This window comes from Muscardinus avellanarius, assembly GCF_963383645.1.
Source record: "Muscardinus avellanarius genome assembly, chromosome: 12".
NCBI classification, from domain to species: domain Eukaryota; kingdom Metazoa; phylum Chordata; class Mammalia; order Rodentia; family Gliridae; genus Muscardinus; species Muscardinus avellanarius.
The window spans coordinates 79158732-79173961 of NC_137798.1; the positions used below are offsets into that span (position 1 = coordinate 79158732).

The 15230-nt window shown below is 41.9% G+C and overlaps 1 protein-coding gene across 2 annotated transcripts in view; it reads left to right on the plus strand.

Moving 5' to 3' along the window:
* The window catches only part of YLPM1 (YLP motif containing 1), a gene marked incomplete at both ends in the record, with an annotated part of 90022 nt that overhangs the window by 8557 nt on the left and 66235 nt on the right, over positions 1–15230 (plus strand). For both annotated transcript variants that reach the window (XM_080707427.1, XM_080707428.1), the window contains 2 exons: positions 13194–13430; positions 14761–14940. In XM_080707427.1, coding sequence (XP_080563553.1) covers positions 13194–13430; positions 14761–14940 — 417 coding nt within the window. The remainder of the gene's footprint in view (positions 1–13193; positions 13431–14760; positions 14941–15230) is intronic.

Here is a 15230-nt window from a genome sequence, read left to right on the forward strand (position 1 = left end):
TCTAATTTGATAGAAAGTTTTGCTGGGTAGGAAATTTTTGGCTGGAAGTTGTTTTCTTTCAGAGTTTGGAATATGTTACTCCAAGCCCTTCTGGCTCTCATGACTTGGTTTGGGAAGTCTGGAGTGATTCTAATTGTTTTGCCTCTGAATGTCACTTGGCCCTTTGTTTTTGTTGCCTTTAAGATTCTCTGCTTAGCTTCCACATTGGTCATTTTGACAATTATGTGGCGTGGGGATCCTCTTCTCCGATCCTGTCTAAAGGGGGTTCTATAAGTTTCCTGGACCTGTGTATCGACCTCATGCTTTGTTTGGAAAATTTTCTGCTATTACTTCCTTGAAGAGATTGTTGATCCTTTTGGTTTCACCTTCTTTTCCCTTCTCTATTCCAGTTATTCTTAGGTTAGCTCTCTTAAAATGGGTCCATATTTCTTCAATGTCAGATTCCTGCTGTTGGATTTTTTTTCTAATTTAGAAACTGTGTTCATTTTTGGAGTGATCATTTTCTAAGAGTGAGATTCTATTCTCCATGTGGTCTAATTGGTTGTTTGTACTTTGAATTGAGGCCTTTACTTCATTAATTGCATCCTTTATCTCTTTTTGGCTCTCTGTGAATTCTTTTTGAAACACCTCTATTATTTCTACAGTTATTTTCCTGATTTGATCTTCTAGAAATCTCTGAATTTCTGTTTTATTGGGTTCTGATGTTGTGGGGTTGTGGGCATTCATTGCTCCATTGTTATTCCTCTTTCCCATGATTTCGAAAGTTTGTGCCTTCTCTGGGTTCTTCCCTTGGGTCACTAAGACTTCACTTAAGGTGCTCTGGTTCTCGAGTCTGTGGTATCTCAGTCCCCACTACTCCTTTACTAGGTTGTATGGCAGAGTCTCAGACCCAGGGAGTCAATCGAGGCTGCTTTAGACCATGGGGGGTGCCAGGTTGGGTGTTCTCCTATGGTGTGATATCTCTGCCACCGCCACTCCCCCACTGGGTCAAGTCCCTGGGAGTACAGTACTGGGATTTCTCCTCTGGGGGCCGCAGTTTGACTCGCTGTTGTTGAGTGTGCCGATGGAGCTGTAGTGGACTTGGTGAATTCGCTGCTGCTGCTGCTGCTGCTGCCAGTGGCAATATGGCGCCACTGCCATGCCGTCGGCCGTGAGGCTGGCGTTATTTCTTCTCTGGTTTTGCGCTCCGCTCTGAGTCCCTGCAGGGTGCACTGAGCCCAGCCACTGGGAGCTTTAGATGCTCCCTGCACTGAAAAATCTGCCGAATCCCGCCTGGCTGTTCCGCAGCGGCTCGCCTTGGCTCGCTGTCCGCCGCTCCTCTCTGGAGCCTGGTGGGCTGTTGAGTGCTTTGGTCTGCTGCCGCCGGTAGTAAGGCGTTGCTGCTGCATCCTCGGGCGTGAGGCCGGCATGTCTCCTCTGTGGCTCTGAGCTCCGTTATGAGTTCCTCTCCTCTCTGGGGTGTGATGCAGCAAGCCAGATTCGTGTTTTTGAAAGCTTACTGTGCTTGCAGTGTGGAGAATGGAATTGAAAGAGTGACTTAGAATAGTTGTTGGAGTAATCTAGGTAAGAGGTAATAGTGGCTTGGAATTGGATTGTGTTCGTGGAAATGGAGAAAAATAGAAAGATTGGAGAAAGCCTGGCATGGTGGCACATTATAGTAATCCCTACGCTTGGGAGGCTGAGACAGGAGGATCCCACAGGTTCGAAGCCAGCCTCAACTGGCTTAAGAGACCCTGTTTTTAAATAAAATATAAAATAGGTCTGGGAGTATAGCCAGGAGGTAGAAGGCCCCTGGGCTCCATCCCCAGTACCACCCCCACCCCACCCCCAAAAAATAAAAGAAAGATTGGAGAAATATTTAGCTTTTAAAAACCAGTTGGGTATTACTTGTAGTGGTAGCAAAGGAAGCACTGATGATTCTTGGGTTTCTGGGGTGAGCTGCTAGGTGGCTGGTGGTCCCATATAGTAAAATAGGAAACCTAGAGGAAGAGGAACAGGCTCAAAGATGAGAAAATGATGAGTTAAGTTTTAGACATAACTGAGTTTAAGGTCCTTTATGGAGTTGTCTAGTTGGAAGTTAGATACAAACTGGAGTCTAGCAGCAAGATTTTATGAGTCATTAGCATAAAAGTGATATTGGAAGACACAAATGGACAAGGAGTGTGTAGCATAAGAGCAGAGGTTAAAGGACATTGAGCTAATGTCAGGAATAGTAGCACCTAAGAGGAACAATGCAGGAAAGGTCAAATTAGCTTGGTAGAAAATCAAGGTAGCTCAGTGCCACAGTGTGTGCAGGGGAAGACTTTCTAGTAAGAAGGACTGGTTGGTGGTGTCAGGTACTGCTGAGAGGTCAAACAAGATAAAGATTTTGAGTAATCTTTTCCACTTACTGACATGTAGATTATTGTTGACCTTGGCAGGAGCAGTTTCATAGTGACTGAAGCCATATTGCATTGATTTGAGAAGTGATGGAAGGTGAGGATGGGGATGGTGAGTATAGACAACTCTTTAAAGTAGCTTGTGACTAAAGGAAATAAGATTGGGCAAGAAGTAGAAGAAAAGATGAAGGAGCATTTATTCTAAGCTTATCTAGTGACCCTAGTTCCTAAAATAGAATGTGAATCTCAAAAAAAATTATTTTTTAAACTAAGAATGGAACCTAGGGGCATTCTACCCCCGAGCCACACCCCCCAGCCCTATTTTTTATTTTTTATTTTGAAATAGGGTCTCACTAAGTTGCAGACAACCTCACTAAGTAGCTGAGGCTGGCTGTGAATCTGGGATCCTCCTACCTCAAGCCTTCCAAGTATTGGGATTACAAGCGTGCACCACCATGTCCAATGTAAAAATATTTAAAATAAGTATATTTTAAATAAGTTTCTAGCCAGGTTTGGTGGCGCATACTTGTAATCCCAGCATTTGGAAGGCTGAGATAGGAGGATTGCGATTTGCAGACAGCCTCAACTACTACTTAGTGAGGCCCTCTGAAACTCAGTGAGACCCTGTTTCAAAAGAAAGAATTAAAAAAAAAAATACGGCAGGGGCTGTAGCTCAGGGCCTGAAGCTCGGAGGTGAAATGCCCCTGGATTCCATCCCCAGACCCGCCCCCCAAAAAAAATTGGGCTGGGGTGTAGCTAGGAGGTAGAATGTCCCTGGGTTCTATCCCCAGTACTGCAAATTAATTAATTGATTAATTAAATTTGTTTATTTCTAAAATAGAATTGATTCATTATTTTACCAGATTTTTCTCCCTTTGCTTCAAGATGTAAGACACAGGACATTCAGTATTGCAGGTGTATGTAATAATTAACCTGGATGAAGGTAACCTTACAAAACTAATCATTAAAATATTATACACAAACCCTATCCTTTACATTTGGAAAATCACTTAGTATCTAGTTCATTACTGTGCTAGTAGTAAGTGGTTAGTAAGTTCTTTCTTTCTTCCTTTCTTTCTTTCTTTCTTTCTTTCATTCTTTCTTTTTTTTTTTTTGAGGTTCTGGGAATTGAACCTAGGGGCATTCTATCTTTGAGCTCCACTCTAAGCTCAATTTTCTATTCTTTATTTTGAAACAAGGTCTCACTAAATTGTAGTGTGCCTTACAAATTGCTGAGGCTGCCTGAGAACCTGCGATCCTCCTGTTTCAGCCTCCCCAGTGCGGGGATACAAGTATGCGCCGCCATGCAGTGAGTAAGTGCTTCCTGAGTAAATTAGAATCTTTCCAGCCGGCTGTGGTGGTGGCGAAAAAAATTAGAATCTGGTTTGGTTTTTTTTGTTTGTTTTTTGTTTTGTTCTGAAGATTGAATCTAGAGAAATCAAAGACATTTTGCTTCTAAAAGAGATATTCTTTTTTTTTTTTTTTTTTTGGTGGTAGTGGGGGTGGAACCCAGGGGCTTTTCTACCTCCGGGCTATACTCCCAGACCTACTTGGAAACAGGGTCTCACTAAGTTGCTGAGAGCCTCACTAAGTAGCTGAGGCTGGCTTCGAACCTGTGCAATTCTCCTGTCTCAGCCTCCCAAGCGCGGGGAGTACAAGTGTGTGCCACTATGCCCGGCCTGGGATATTCTACTTCTGAGTTAGACTTCCAGCCCGATTTTTTTATTTCTTATTTGGAAACAAGGTCTCACTAGGTTACTGAGACCCTCACTAAGTTGCCAAGGCTGTCTTTGAACCTGCGATCCTCTCAAGTACTGGGATTACAAGTGTGTACCACCACAAGGCTCTAGTATCTTTTTTTTTTTTTTTTTTTTTTTGGTGGTACTGGGGATGGAACCCTTCTCTGGACTACAATCCCAGACCTATTTTTTCATATTTTTATTTGAAAACAGGGTCTCTTAAGCCAGCAAGTCTGGCTTCGAACCTGCACAATCCTCCATTCTCCATCTCTCAAGATCCTCCTGTCTCTGTCTCCCAAACACGGGGATTACAAGCGTGTGCCACCACGCTGGGGTCTAGTATCTTTTTTAGTAACAATATTTGTGGCAAATAGTTCTTATGTTCTTTATGTCTTAAATCCTCTTATTCACTCTCTCTTTTTTTTTTGTGTGTGTGGTACTAGGAATTGAACCCAGAGGCATTCTACCTCTGAGCTATACCCCCAGACCGATTTTATTTATTTATTTATTTATTTATTTATTTATTTATTTATTTATTTTGGGGTCTGGGGATAGAACCCAGGGGCATTCAGCCTCTGAGCTACACCTTCTGCCCTACATTTTATTTTTTATTTTGAAACCAGGTCTCACTGAGTTGCAGAGGGCCTCACTAAGTAGCTGAGGTTGTACTGTCTGCGAACTGCCTCCAGAATGCTGGGATTACAAGCATGCACCACCACGTCCAGCTTTGATTTTATTTTTTATTTGCAAACAGGGTCTCACTAAGTTGCTGAGAGCCTCACTAAATTGTTGAGGCTATGCTCAAACCTGTGACCCTCTTGTCTCAGCCTCCCCCAAATACTAGGATTACAAACACGTGCCACCATGCTGAGCTTCATTCTTGTTTTAAATGTGTTATGCTATGATTTTCCTCTGAACCAGCGTCCCATATGAGATGCAATTGTCTGTTGTGATGGAACATTCAGAAGAACTGGCTCTTTTTTTTTTTGTGTGTGTGTGTGTGTGTGTGTGTGTGTGTGTGTGTGTGTGTGTGTTGCTGGTGATTGAGCCCAGGGGCATTTTTATTTGAAAGAAACTGAATTACGCCCCCAGCCCAATTTTTTTTTTTTTTGGCGGGTCTGAGGATGGAACCTAGGGACATTCGACCTCTAATCTACACTCCTGCCCTATTTTTTATTCTTTATTTTGAAGCAGGCACTCGCTAAGTTGCAGAGGGCCTCACTAAGTAGCTGAGGCTATCCGTGAACCACAGTCCTCTAGTCTCAGCATCCGGAATGCTGGAATTATAAGCAAATGCTAGAATTATAAGCAAATGCTGGAATTACAAGCATGCGCCACCACCACGCCCGGCTCCCAGCTCTATTTTTTAATTTTTTATTTTGAAACAGGGTCTCAGTAAGTTGAGGACCTCATTAATAGCTAAGGTTGGCCATGAACCCAGATCCTCCTGTCTCAGCCTTCCAAGTACTGGGATTACAAGCCTGTGCCATCAAACCCAGCTTAGAACTGGCTCTTATTCTGTTGTTACTAGCAAGTTCAGACCTGTCTCTTCCTTTCTGAAATAATCACCCTCTCTTGGGTACACTCACTGGGGACATTTCTGTGTGATGTCATCATTATTCATTAGTGGAGCTTCAAAAAATGTGGAAGTTAGTCCTAGGATAAAAGTAGATCTAGCTCTTGCTTATAGGACTCATATCAAATAGAATTTGACCTCCAAGGCATACTGTTAGTGAATCAGCAATTTTTTTTTTTTTTTTTTTTTTTGTGTGTGTGTGTGTGTGTGTTACTGGGGATGGAACCCAGGGCCTTCTACCTCCGGGCTACACTCTCAGACCTATTTTATATTTTATTTGGAAACAGGGTCTCTTAAGCCAGCTGAAGCTGGCTTCAAACCTACATGATCCTCCTATCTGAGCCTCCCAAGCGAGGGCATTACAAGTGTTTACTACCATGCCCGGCGAATCAACAATTCTTGAACTCTTAACGAACCTTTTTGTCCTGAAATAGATCTAAGACAAAGATGGAGAATAAGTTTTGTAAATTAATAAAGAATTGAACAGGTTCAAGAGTTGTGGTGCACGCTTGTAAGGCCAGCATTCAGGAGGCGGAGATCGGAGGATCACGGTTTGCAGGCAGCCTCAGCTACTCAGGCCCTTCGCTATTCAGTGAGACCTTGCTTCAAATAATGAAAAAAGACTAAAAAATAAGGCTGGGGGTATAGGTCAGAGGTACAATGACCCTGATTTCCATCCCTGGTATTGCCAAAAAAAAAAAAAAAAAAACCAGTAGGTGTGGTGGCTCACACTTATAATCCCAGCATTTGGGAGGCTGAGACAGGAGGATTTTGGTTTGCTTAGTGAGGCTCTTTGCAACTCAGTGAGATCCTGTTTCAAAATAAAGAATAAAAAATAGAGCAGGGTGTGGTATAGCTCAGAGGTAGAATGCCCCTGGATTCCATCCTCCATACCCTCACACACAAAAGAATTTAGAACTGTGTGATCTTCCTATCTGTAGCCGTTGACTTAACAAAGAAACTGAGTTTATTAATTTTTTAAGGTAAAGAAATATAGCCTGTTGATAGTATTTTATTAATGAAAGAAAGTTGAAAATGGTTTAATATTACTTCATTGTTGGCTCATGGTGTTTTTATGTCAAGTAGTTAATTATATACTGGGACCTGATGCTTGTGTGTATGATAATTAAAAACAATAAACCTAATCATGGGACAAACTTCAAAATGGAATTAGTGAGATGGAATTTATTTTTGTCAATAGATTGGAACAGTTTCAGGTCATACAAATGAGTAGCCTAAAGGGAAAGTTTTCAGTTGATTAATAGCCAGATGGGAGAAAAGCAGATGTCTTGTTTCCCAAGAAAATTACATCTGTGAGATAACAAACCAGTTTATTTATTTGTTTGTTTTGTGGTACTGGGGGTGGAACCCAGGGGCTTTCTACCTCTGGGCTATACTCCTAGACCTATTTTTTATTTTATTTGGAAAGAGGGTTTCACTAAGTTGCTGAGAGCCTAAGTAGCTGAGGCTGACTTCGAACCTGTGCGATCCTCCTGTCTCAGCCTTCCAAGCGCGGGGATTACAAATGTGTGCCGCCACGTCCGCTCAAACCAGTTATTTATTTATTTTTTTTAATTAAAAACAGGTATATAATGTGATGTGTGTGTTTGTGTGTGTGTGTGTGTGTGTGTGTGTGTGTGTGTGTGTGTGTGTGTTTTGCAGGTCTGGGGATGGAACCCAAGGTCATTCGGTCATTCAAACTCTGAGCTACACCCCCTGCCCTATTTTTTTTTATTCTTTATTTTGAAACAGGGTCTCACTAAATTGCAGAGGGCCTCACTAAGTATCTGAGGCTGTCCGTGAACCACAGTCCTCCAGTCTCAGCCTCCCAAATGCTGGGATTACAAGCATACGTCACCACGCTTGGCTATATAATGTATATTTTATGTTTCTGCCTGTATATGAAAAATTGGAGGAGGTAATACAATAAAATATTAAGATAAAATTCTTGTTGTCCAAAGATAATTGGATTAGAAAATGAACCCATTTAACATGCACAGCAAAAGTTTATTATAAAGTAAAAATTTGGTTGTGATTCAGTCTGGAAAAACAGGGCTCAAAATTATAAGAATAAGCTGATTTGCCAGATGTGGTGTCTCATGCTTGTAATCCCAGCATTTGAGAGGCTGAGACAGGAGGATCCAGGTTCGTGACCAGCCTCAGCTACTTAAGCCCTTTGCAATTCCATGAGACCCTGTTTCAGAATAAAGAATTAATAAAATAGGGCTGGGGTATAGCTTGGAGGTAGAATGCTTCTAGGTTCCATCCCCAGTACCACAAAAACAGAAGAAAAAAAAAACGCTATTTTACCTGGCTGTGGTAGCACATGCCTATAATCTCAGAATTTAAGAGACTGAGATAGGAGGATCACAAGTTTGAGGCCAGTCTCAGCAGTGTAGCAAGACTCAGTAATTTAGAATGATCCTGTTTCAAAATTTTAAAAAGGGAAAAGGGCTTGACCTTTAGCTCAGAGGTAGGATGCTCCTGGATTTACTCCCCAGTATGCCCTCCCCCCAAAAAAAGAATAGGGACATTTTATTTTTGTGTGGTACTGGGGGTGGAACCCAGAGGCTTTCTACCTCCGGGCTATACTCCCAGACCTATTTTATACTTTATTTGGAAACAGGGTCTCACTAAGTTGCTGAGAGCCTCACTCAGTAGCTGAGGCTGGCTTTGAACCTGTGGGATCCTCCTGTCTCAGCCTCCCAAGTGCGGGGATTACAAACGTGCACCACCACTCCCAGCATGAATAGGGACATTTTATATTTACTGGAATTGATATAAATGAAATTATAGCACATTTTTAGAATGAACAAAAAAAGTGTAGATTGGCTTCCTGTGTTACAGTTTCTGTGACAGAGTTTATAGCAGCATTATATATCATCTTTTATTTACTTTTGGATATATTAAAAGGGATTTTTCAGTTTTACTAAGTTTCCATCCATTGGTATTCAGGCCTTTCCCTTTTGTAGTTCGTGTTGTAAAGTTGTTAGTTTTTAACTGGTATAAGACTTCTCTTCTGCAGGATGCTCAGCATTATCAGTAATTATCATTATCAGTAATGAGTTCTGGAGTTCTCCAACATCACTTTCATAAAATTTTACATCCTTGTAATTGTAGTGCAGACTTATTATACTATTGTTGATTCTAGAAATCTGTAGAGCAGTTCTTTAGTGAAATTTAAGTGTGACAACTTTTTTTTGTGTGTGTGTGTGTGTGTGTGGTACTGGGGATGGAACCCAGGGACATTCTACCTCCAAGCTACACCCCCAGCCCAATATTTTCTTTATTTTGAAACAGGGTCTCACTGAGTTGCAGAGGGCCTTACTAAGTATCTGAGGCTGCCCACCTGTCTCAGCATCCCGAATGCTGGGATTACAAGAGTGAGCACCACCACGCCAGGCTTTTTTTTTTTTTTTTTTTTTTTCCGGGTCTGAGGATGGAACCCAGGGGCATTTGACCTCCGAGCTACACCCCCTGTCCTATTTTTTTATTCTTTACTTTGAAACAGGGTCTCACTGAGTTGCAGAGGGCCTCACTGAGTAGCTGAGGCTGTCCGTGAACCACAATCCTCCAGTTTCAGCCTCCCAAATGCTGGGATTACAAGCGTGCACCACCACGCCCGGCTTTGTTTGTATTTTTTAAAAATGGAGGCACAAAGCCAGACATGGTGTCACACACCTGTAATCCCTGTACTTGGGAGGGTGAGAAAGGAGGATCACAGGTTTGAGGCCCGGAGGTAGCAACTTAGCAAGACCCTTCTTGAAAATTAAGAATAAAATATAATAGGGCTAAAGGCGTAGCTTAGAGGTAGAATTCTCTTAGGTTGAACCCTCAGCCCCCACCCCACAGATGCACAAAATAGACTTCTAGAAAATTAAATGAGAGTATATTTTGGGAGGTAAATCTGGCTGAGTCTATATTAGAATAAATATAGAATTTTGGGGTTTTTTTTTTGTGGTACTGGAGATTGAACCCAGGGGCATTGTACTTTGAGCTCTCTCCCTCCCCCACTTTTTTTGTTTTGAAACAGAGTCTCACTAGGTTGTCAAGAATCTTGCTAGCCAGGGCGGGTGTGGTGGTACACATGCTTATAATCCTAGTACTAAGACAGGAGGATCTCAGGTTTGCAGCCAGCCTCAGCTACTTAGGCCCTCTGCAGCTTAGTGAGACCTTGTTTCAAAATAAAGACTAAAAATAGGGCTCAGTGGTAGAATGTTTCTGGGTTCCATTCCCATTACCACCAAAAAAAAAAAAAAAAAAGTCCTGTTAAATTGTTGGCTATCCTCTATTTTCCGATCTCAGCCTCTCAACTACTTGAATTACAGGTATCTGCCACCATTCCTAGCTAAATAGAAAGTATTTTAATCTAGCTATACCACTCCTGGGTATCTTTCCAAAGGGACTGAAATCAGAAAAATCATAGTAATATATGCATGTCTGTGTTTATAACAGCACAATTCACAGTTAGCCAAATTATAAAACCAATAATTGGTTTCCATCAGCAGATGAATGGATTACAAAATTATGGGATATATACAATGTAATTTTACTCAGTAGTCAAGAACAAAATAATGTCATTTGCAGGAAAATAGATAGAGTTGGAGAACATTACACTAAGTAAGATTATCCAGTCCCAGAAAGTGAAGGGTCATGTTTTTTTCCTATTATGTGGAAGCAAAGGAATAATCAAGATACCAGAGAAACCTCAGGTAACGTGGAGTAACTTCATTGGAGGCAGGGAGGTGTTCTAAGGGAAAGAGGGCAGGGGATCAATGAAGGAATCATTTCTATTGACATTGTATACATATGTGAGGATACCAATTGTGTACAAACGTGAGAATACCAATGTATTCAGTGTATGAATGGGGAGGGGGATGGAAAGCCCACCAAGTGTGTGCATGTATGTTATTCACTGTGAACTACATTATGATGAGAGACTGTAATGCACCAAAAGAAGAATTTTTTGAAAAAAGGATTTTAAGCCGGGCCTGGTGACATACGCTTGTAATCCCAGCATTCAGAAGGCTGAATCAGGAGGTTCGTGGTTCGCGGACAGCCTCAGCTACTTAGTGAGGCCCTTTGCAACTCAATGAGACCCTGTTTCAAAATAAAGAATAAAAAATAGGGCTGGGGTGTAGCTTGGAGGTAGAATGTCCCTGGGTTCCATCCCCAGACCCGCGCGCGCGCGCGCGCACACACACACACACACACACACACACACACACACACAAAAGGTATTTTAAAACATATTTTTTTGTGTGTGTATGGTACTGGGAATTGAACCCAGGGTGTTCTATCTCTAAGCGACGCCCCCAAATCTGTTTTATTTTTATTTTGAAACAGGATCTCAGTAGGTTACTGAAGGCCTCACTACTTTGCTGAGGCTGGCCTCAAACCTGTACTGTAATCCTTGTGTTTCAGTTTCCCAAGTACTAGGATTACAGATGTGCAGCACCAAACTGGGCAAACATTCTATATTGTAGTGTATGTCTGTATATCTGAGTATGGATAGACTAATGATTCAATGGGAATTTAAAAGAGGAAGGAATAGCCTGGTTTGTATTCCCAGTACTTTAGAGGCTGAGACAGGAGGATTGCAGGTTCAAAGTCACCTTCAGCAGCTTAATGAGACCCTGTTTCAAAATAAAAAAATAAAATAGGGCTAGGGGTGTAGCTCGGAGGTAGAGGCCCCTGGGTTCTACCCCCAGTGCCACAAAAATAAATAAAAGAGGGAGGAGAGCATTGAGGACAGAGAGAAAAGGCAGGACTATTTATTTGATTATATTTATTGATTATAAGACCCTCCTGGATACATTTGAAAAGACTAGCCAGGCGTGGTGGCGCACACTTGTAATCCCCGTGCTTCGGAGGCTGAGACAGTTGGATCGCACAGGTTTGAAGCTAGTCTCTGCTGGTTTAAGAGACCCTGTTTCCAAATAAAAAGTATAAAATATGTCTGGGAGTGTAGCTCGGAGGTAGAAAGCTCCTGGATTTCATTCCCAGTACCACCAAAAAGAAAAAAACTACAGGTTAGAAACAAGTAAAGCCCAGCATGGTGGCACACACTTGTAATCCCAGTATTCGGGAGGCTGAGACAGGAGGATCACACAGGTTCAAAGCCAGCCTCAGCTATTTACTGAGGCTCTCAGCAACTTAGTGAGACCCTGTTTCCAAATAAAATATAAAATAGGTCTGGAAGTGTAGCCTGGAGGTAGAAGGCCCCTGGGTTCTGTCCCCTGTACCACCAAAAAGAAAAAGAGAAAAGAAAAAAGAAACAAGTAGATAGGCAAATTGAAAGAATTTTCTTTGATCAGTAATGAGAGAGACTTCGCACCTCGAAAGCGTGTATTTTAAGAGTAGAGAAGCCGGGCGTGGTGGCGCAAGTTTGTAATCCCCGCGCTTGGGAGGTGGAGACAGGAGGATCGTGCAGGTTCGAAGCTAGCCTTGCTGGCTTAAGGGACCCTTTTCCAAATAAAATATAAAATAGGTCTGGGAGTGTAGCCTGGAGGCAGAAGGGTTCCATCTTCAGTACCACCAAAAGAGAGGGCGGGGAGGGGGAGAGAGAAGTATGCTAAATTATAGATGATTTATTTTTTATTTTATTTGTGTGTTTGTGTTACTAGGGATTGAACCCAGGGGCATTCTACCGCAAAGCTGTATCCCCAGCCCTATTTTATTTTTTATTTTGAAGCAGAGTTTCACTAAGTTATGGAGACCCTTGTTAAGTTTTTGAAGCTGGTTTTTGTTTTTTCCAGAACTGGGGATGGAACCCATGGGCATTTAACCTCTGAGGCACATCTCCAGCCTTATTTCTTTATTCTTTATTTTGAAACAGTCCCACTGAGTTGCAGAGGGCCTCACTAAGTAGCTGAGGCTGTTTGTGAACCAAGATCCCTCTGTCTCAGCCTCCCAAGTAATGAGATTACAAGCATGTGCCACCAGGCGGGCTCTGAAGCTGGTTTTGAATTTGTGATCCTCCTGCCTCAATCTCTCAAGCACTGGGATTATAGGAGTGTGCCACCACACCTGGCTACTATATGGTTTAATTTAAATGTATAAATTTGAGAAAGAAATGGAAACTTTTCTCTAGGTTTTTTTTTTTTTGTTTTTTTTTTTTTGTTTTTTTTTTCCTTTTGCAGTACTAGGGATTGAACCCAAGGGCATTCTACTTCCAGAGCAACACCCCTCCCCTATTTTTTTATTCTTTATTTTGAAACAGAGTCTCACTATGTTGCAGAGAGCCTCACTAAGAAGCTGAGGTTGGCTGAAGAACCTGCCCATCCTCTTATCTCAGCCTCCCAAGTACTGGGATTACAAATGTGTACTACCAGGCCAGACTTTCTCTAGATTCTTAGTAAGATTTTGTTAATTTCTTTTCCTTTTTCAGTGCAGAGTATGTATGGGCAGAACACCGATACAAATGTAACTCCCTGTCAACACAAATTGTAGAGATACATGATTGTCAATTAAAATTCTTAAAAATGATTTCTCTTGTAGGAACAGCAGCAGTATTGGTATCGACAGCACTTGCTTAGTTTGCAACAAAGGACAAAGGTGCATTTGCCAGGACACAAAAAGGGCCCTGCTGTAGCAAAGGATACACCAGAGCCCGTGAAAGAAGAAGGTACGGTACCTGCCAGCAGTCAAGTTTCAGAAACTCCTTCATCGGAGGAGCCCCCATTACCACCTCCAAATGAGGAGGTACCACCTCCTCTCCCACCAGAGGAGCCCCAGGTAACCATGTAATTGATGTTTGGTGTTTATTAATGTGTTCAGCCTTTTTTCAGATTTATTTTTAATGCTTTTGTCATAAATGAATATATGGTTTTTTTGTATTCAAGTACCTCTAAAATTCTACTGGTGAAGTAATCAGATTTCTGCCATATTAAGTTTAGAAAAGGACTTTTTTCCTGTTTTTTGTGAGAGTAAAGAAGTAGTCAAGTGTCTCTCAGCACTAAAGGGAGATGCCTGGATGTGTTCCTTAATGACAGCACAGGGCCTTAGTTGAGTCTCCATGCTTGAGGGCACTTGCCCTGGCTGTAGCCCAGACATTGCCACTGCTGATGGTGGCTCTGAGTAAGTTAGTTAACCATTCTGTACTTCACTTTCTTCATCTGCAAAATGGACATATTCAAATAATGGCTGTTGGAGAGTGCTGCAGAAGTATTAAATGTGGTCATCGTTGTCACACATGTCATAGTGACTGGAACATGAAAAGCTTTCACATTGGTCCAAAGGTTATTGTCCTTCCAACTAATAGAATTTAATGATTCCATCACAGTCCATTGGTGAAAAGTGACAAAAACAAATAAATACAAAAGAAAGAATGAAACAAAAAAGAAATTTCTCATCAAGTGAAAAGGATTATAATTGTAGGTTCTCTTTCTGCTGCTAGTTCTGTTTGGACCAAGAGTATTGTTTCAGTGAAGACTATGGACTTTACACATCCTTTGTGTTAGCGTTCACGATAGCAATATAGGGAAGACTCATTGTTTGTTTTTGTGGTACTGGGGATTGAACCCAGAGGCATTCTATCTTTGAGCTACACCCCAGCCTGATTTTATTTCTTATTTGGAAACAGGGTCTTGGCTAGGTTGATGAATCTTATTACTTGTTGAGTCTGTCCTTGAACCTGTGATCTTTCTGTCCTCAGCCTCCCAAGCACAGGGACTACAGACATGCACCACCACTCCCCACTCAAGGGCCATTTTTTTTTTTCCTGGCACTGGGAATGGAATCCAGGGGTAATCTATCTCTGAACTACACTCCTAGCCCTATTTTTTATTCTTTAAGGGTCTCCCTGAATTGTAAAGGGCCTCACTAAATAGCTGAGGCTGTCCTCGAACCGTGATCCTCCTGTCTCAGCTTCCCAAATGCTGAGATTACAAGTGTGCGCCACCATGCCTGGCTTCAAGGACTCATTTTTTATCTAAATACAGAATAGCTTTCTTCTGTCTGCCTGAGTTGTAGAGATTTTGAACTTTATAAAATATTACATTTATAAAACATTAATTTGGTTGCTATTTTGTGACTTACATGAAAATATATCCTCTTCTACCTTTAGTCTGAAGACCCAGAAGAAGATGCCAGGTTAAAACAGTTGCAGGCTGCGGCAGCACACTGGCAGCAGCATCAGCAGCATCGAGTTGGCTTCCAGTATCAGGGAATAATGCAGAAGCACACTCAGTTACAGCAGATCCTTCAGCAGTACCAGCAAATTATACAGCAGCCACCACATATACAGGCGAGTGCTTCCGTAGCTGGCAAACAGGAAGTTGTCCCAGAGTTATTCCTGAAAGAGATTTGAGTATGAAGAACTAAAGATATCAAGTGTTGGCAATTAGATGTTTCCCAAGGGACACCTGAGTAGTTATCTGTCACATTACCTTGGGGAATGATGGCTACAGTGGAGTCTCTAGGGGGAGGAATGGATAAAGTGGATTCTTCTGGTCCTGTCAGTGTGGCACAGATTGGAATTCTATTGCTAAGGGATTTAAGAGTCTGGGATTTTTGTGGGAGGGTACTAAGGATTGA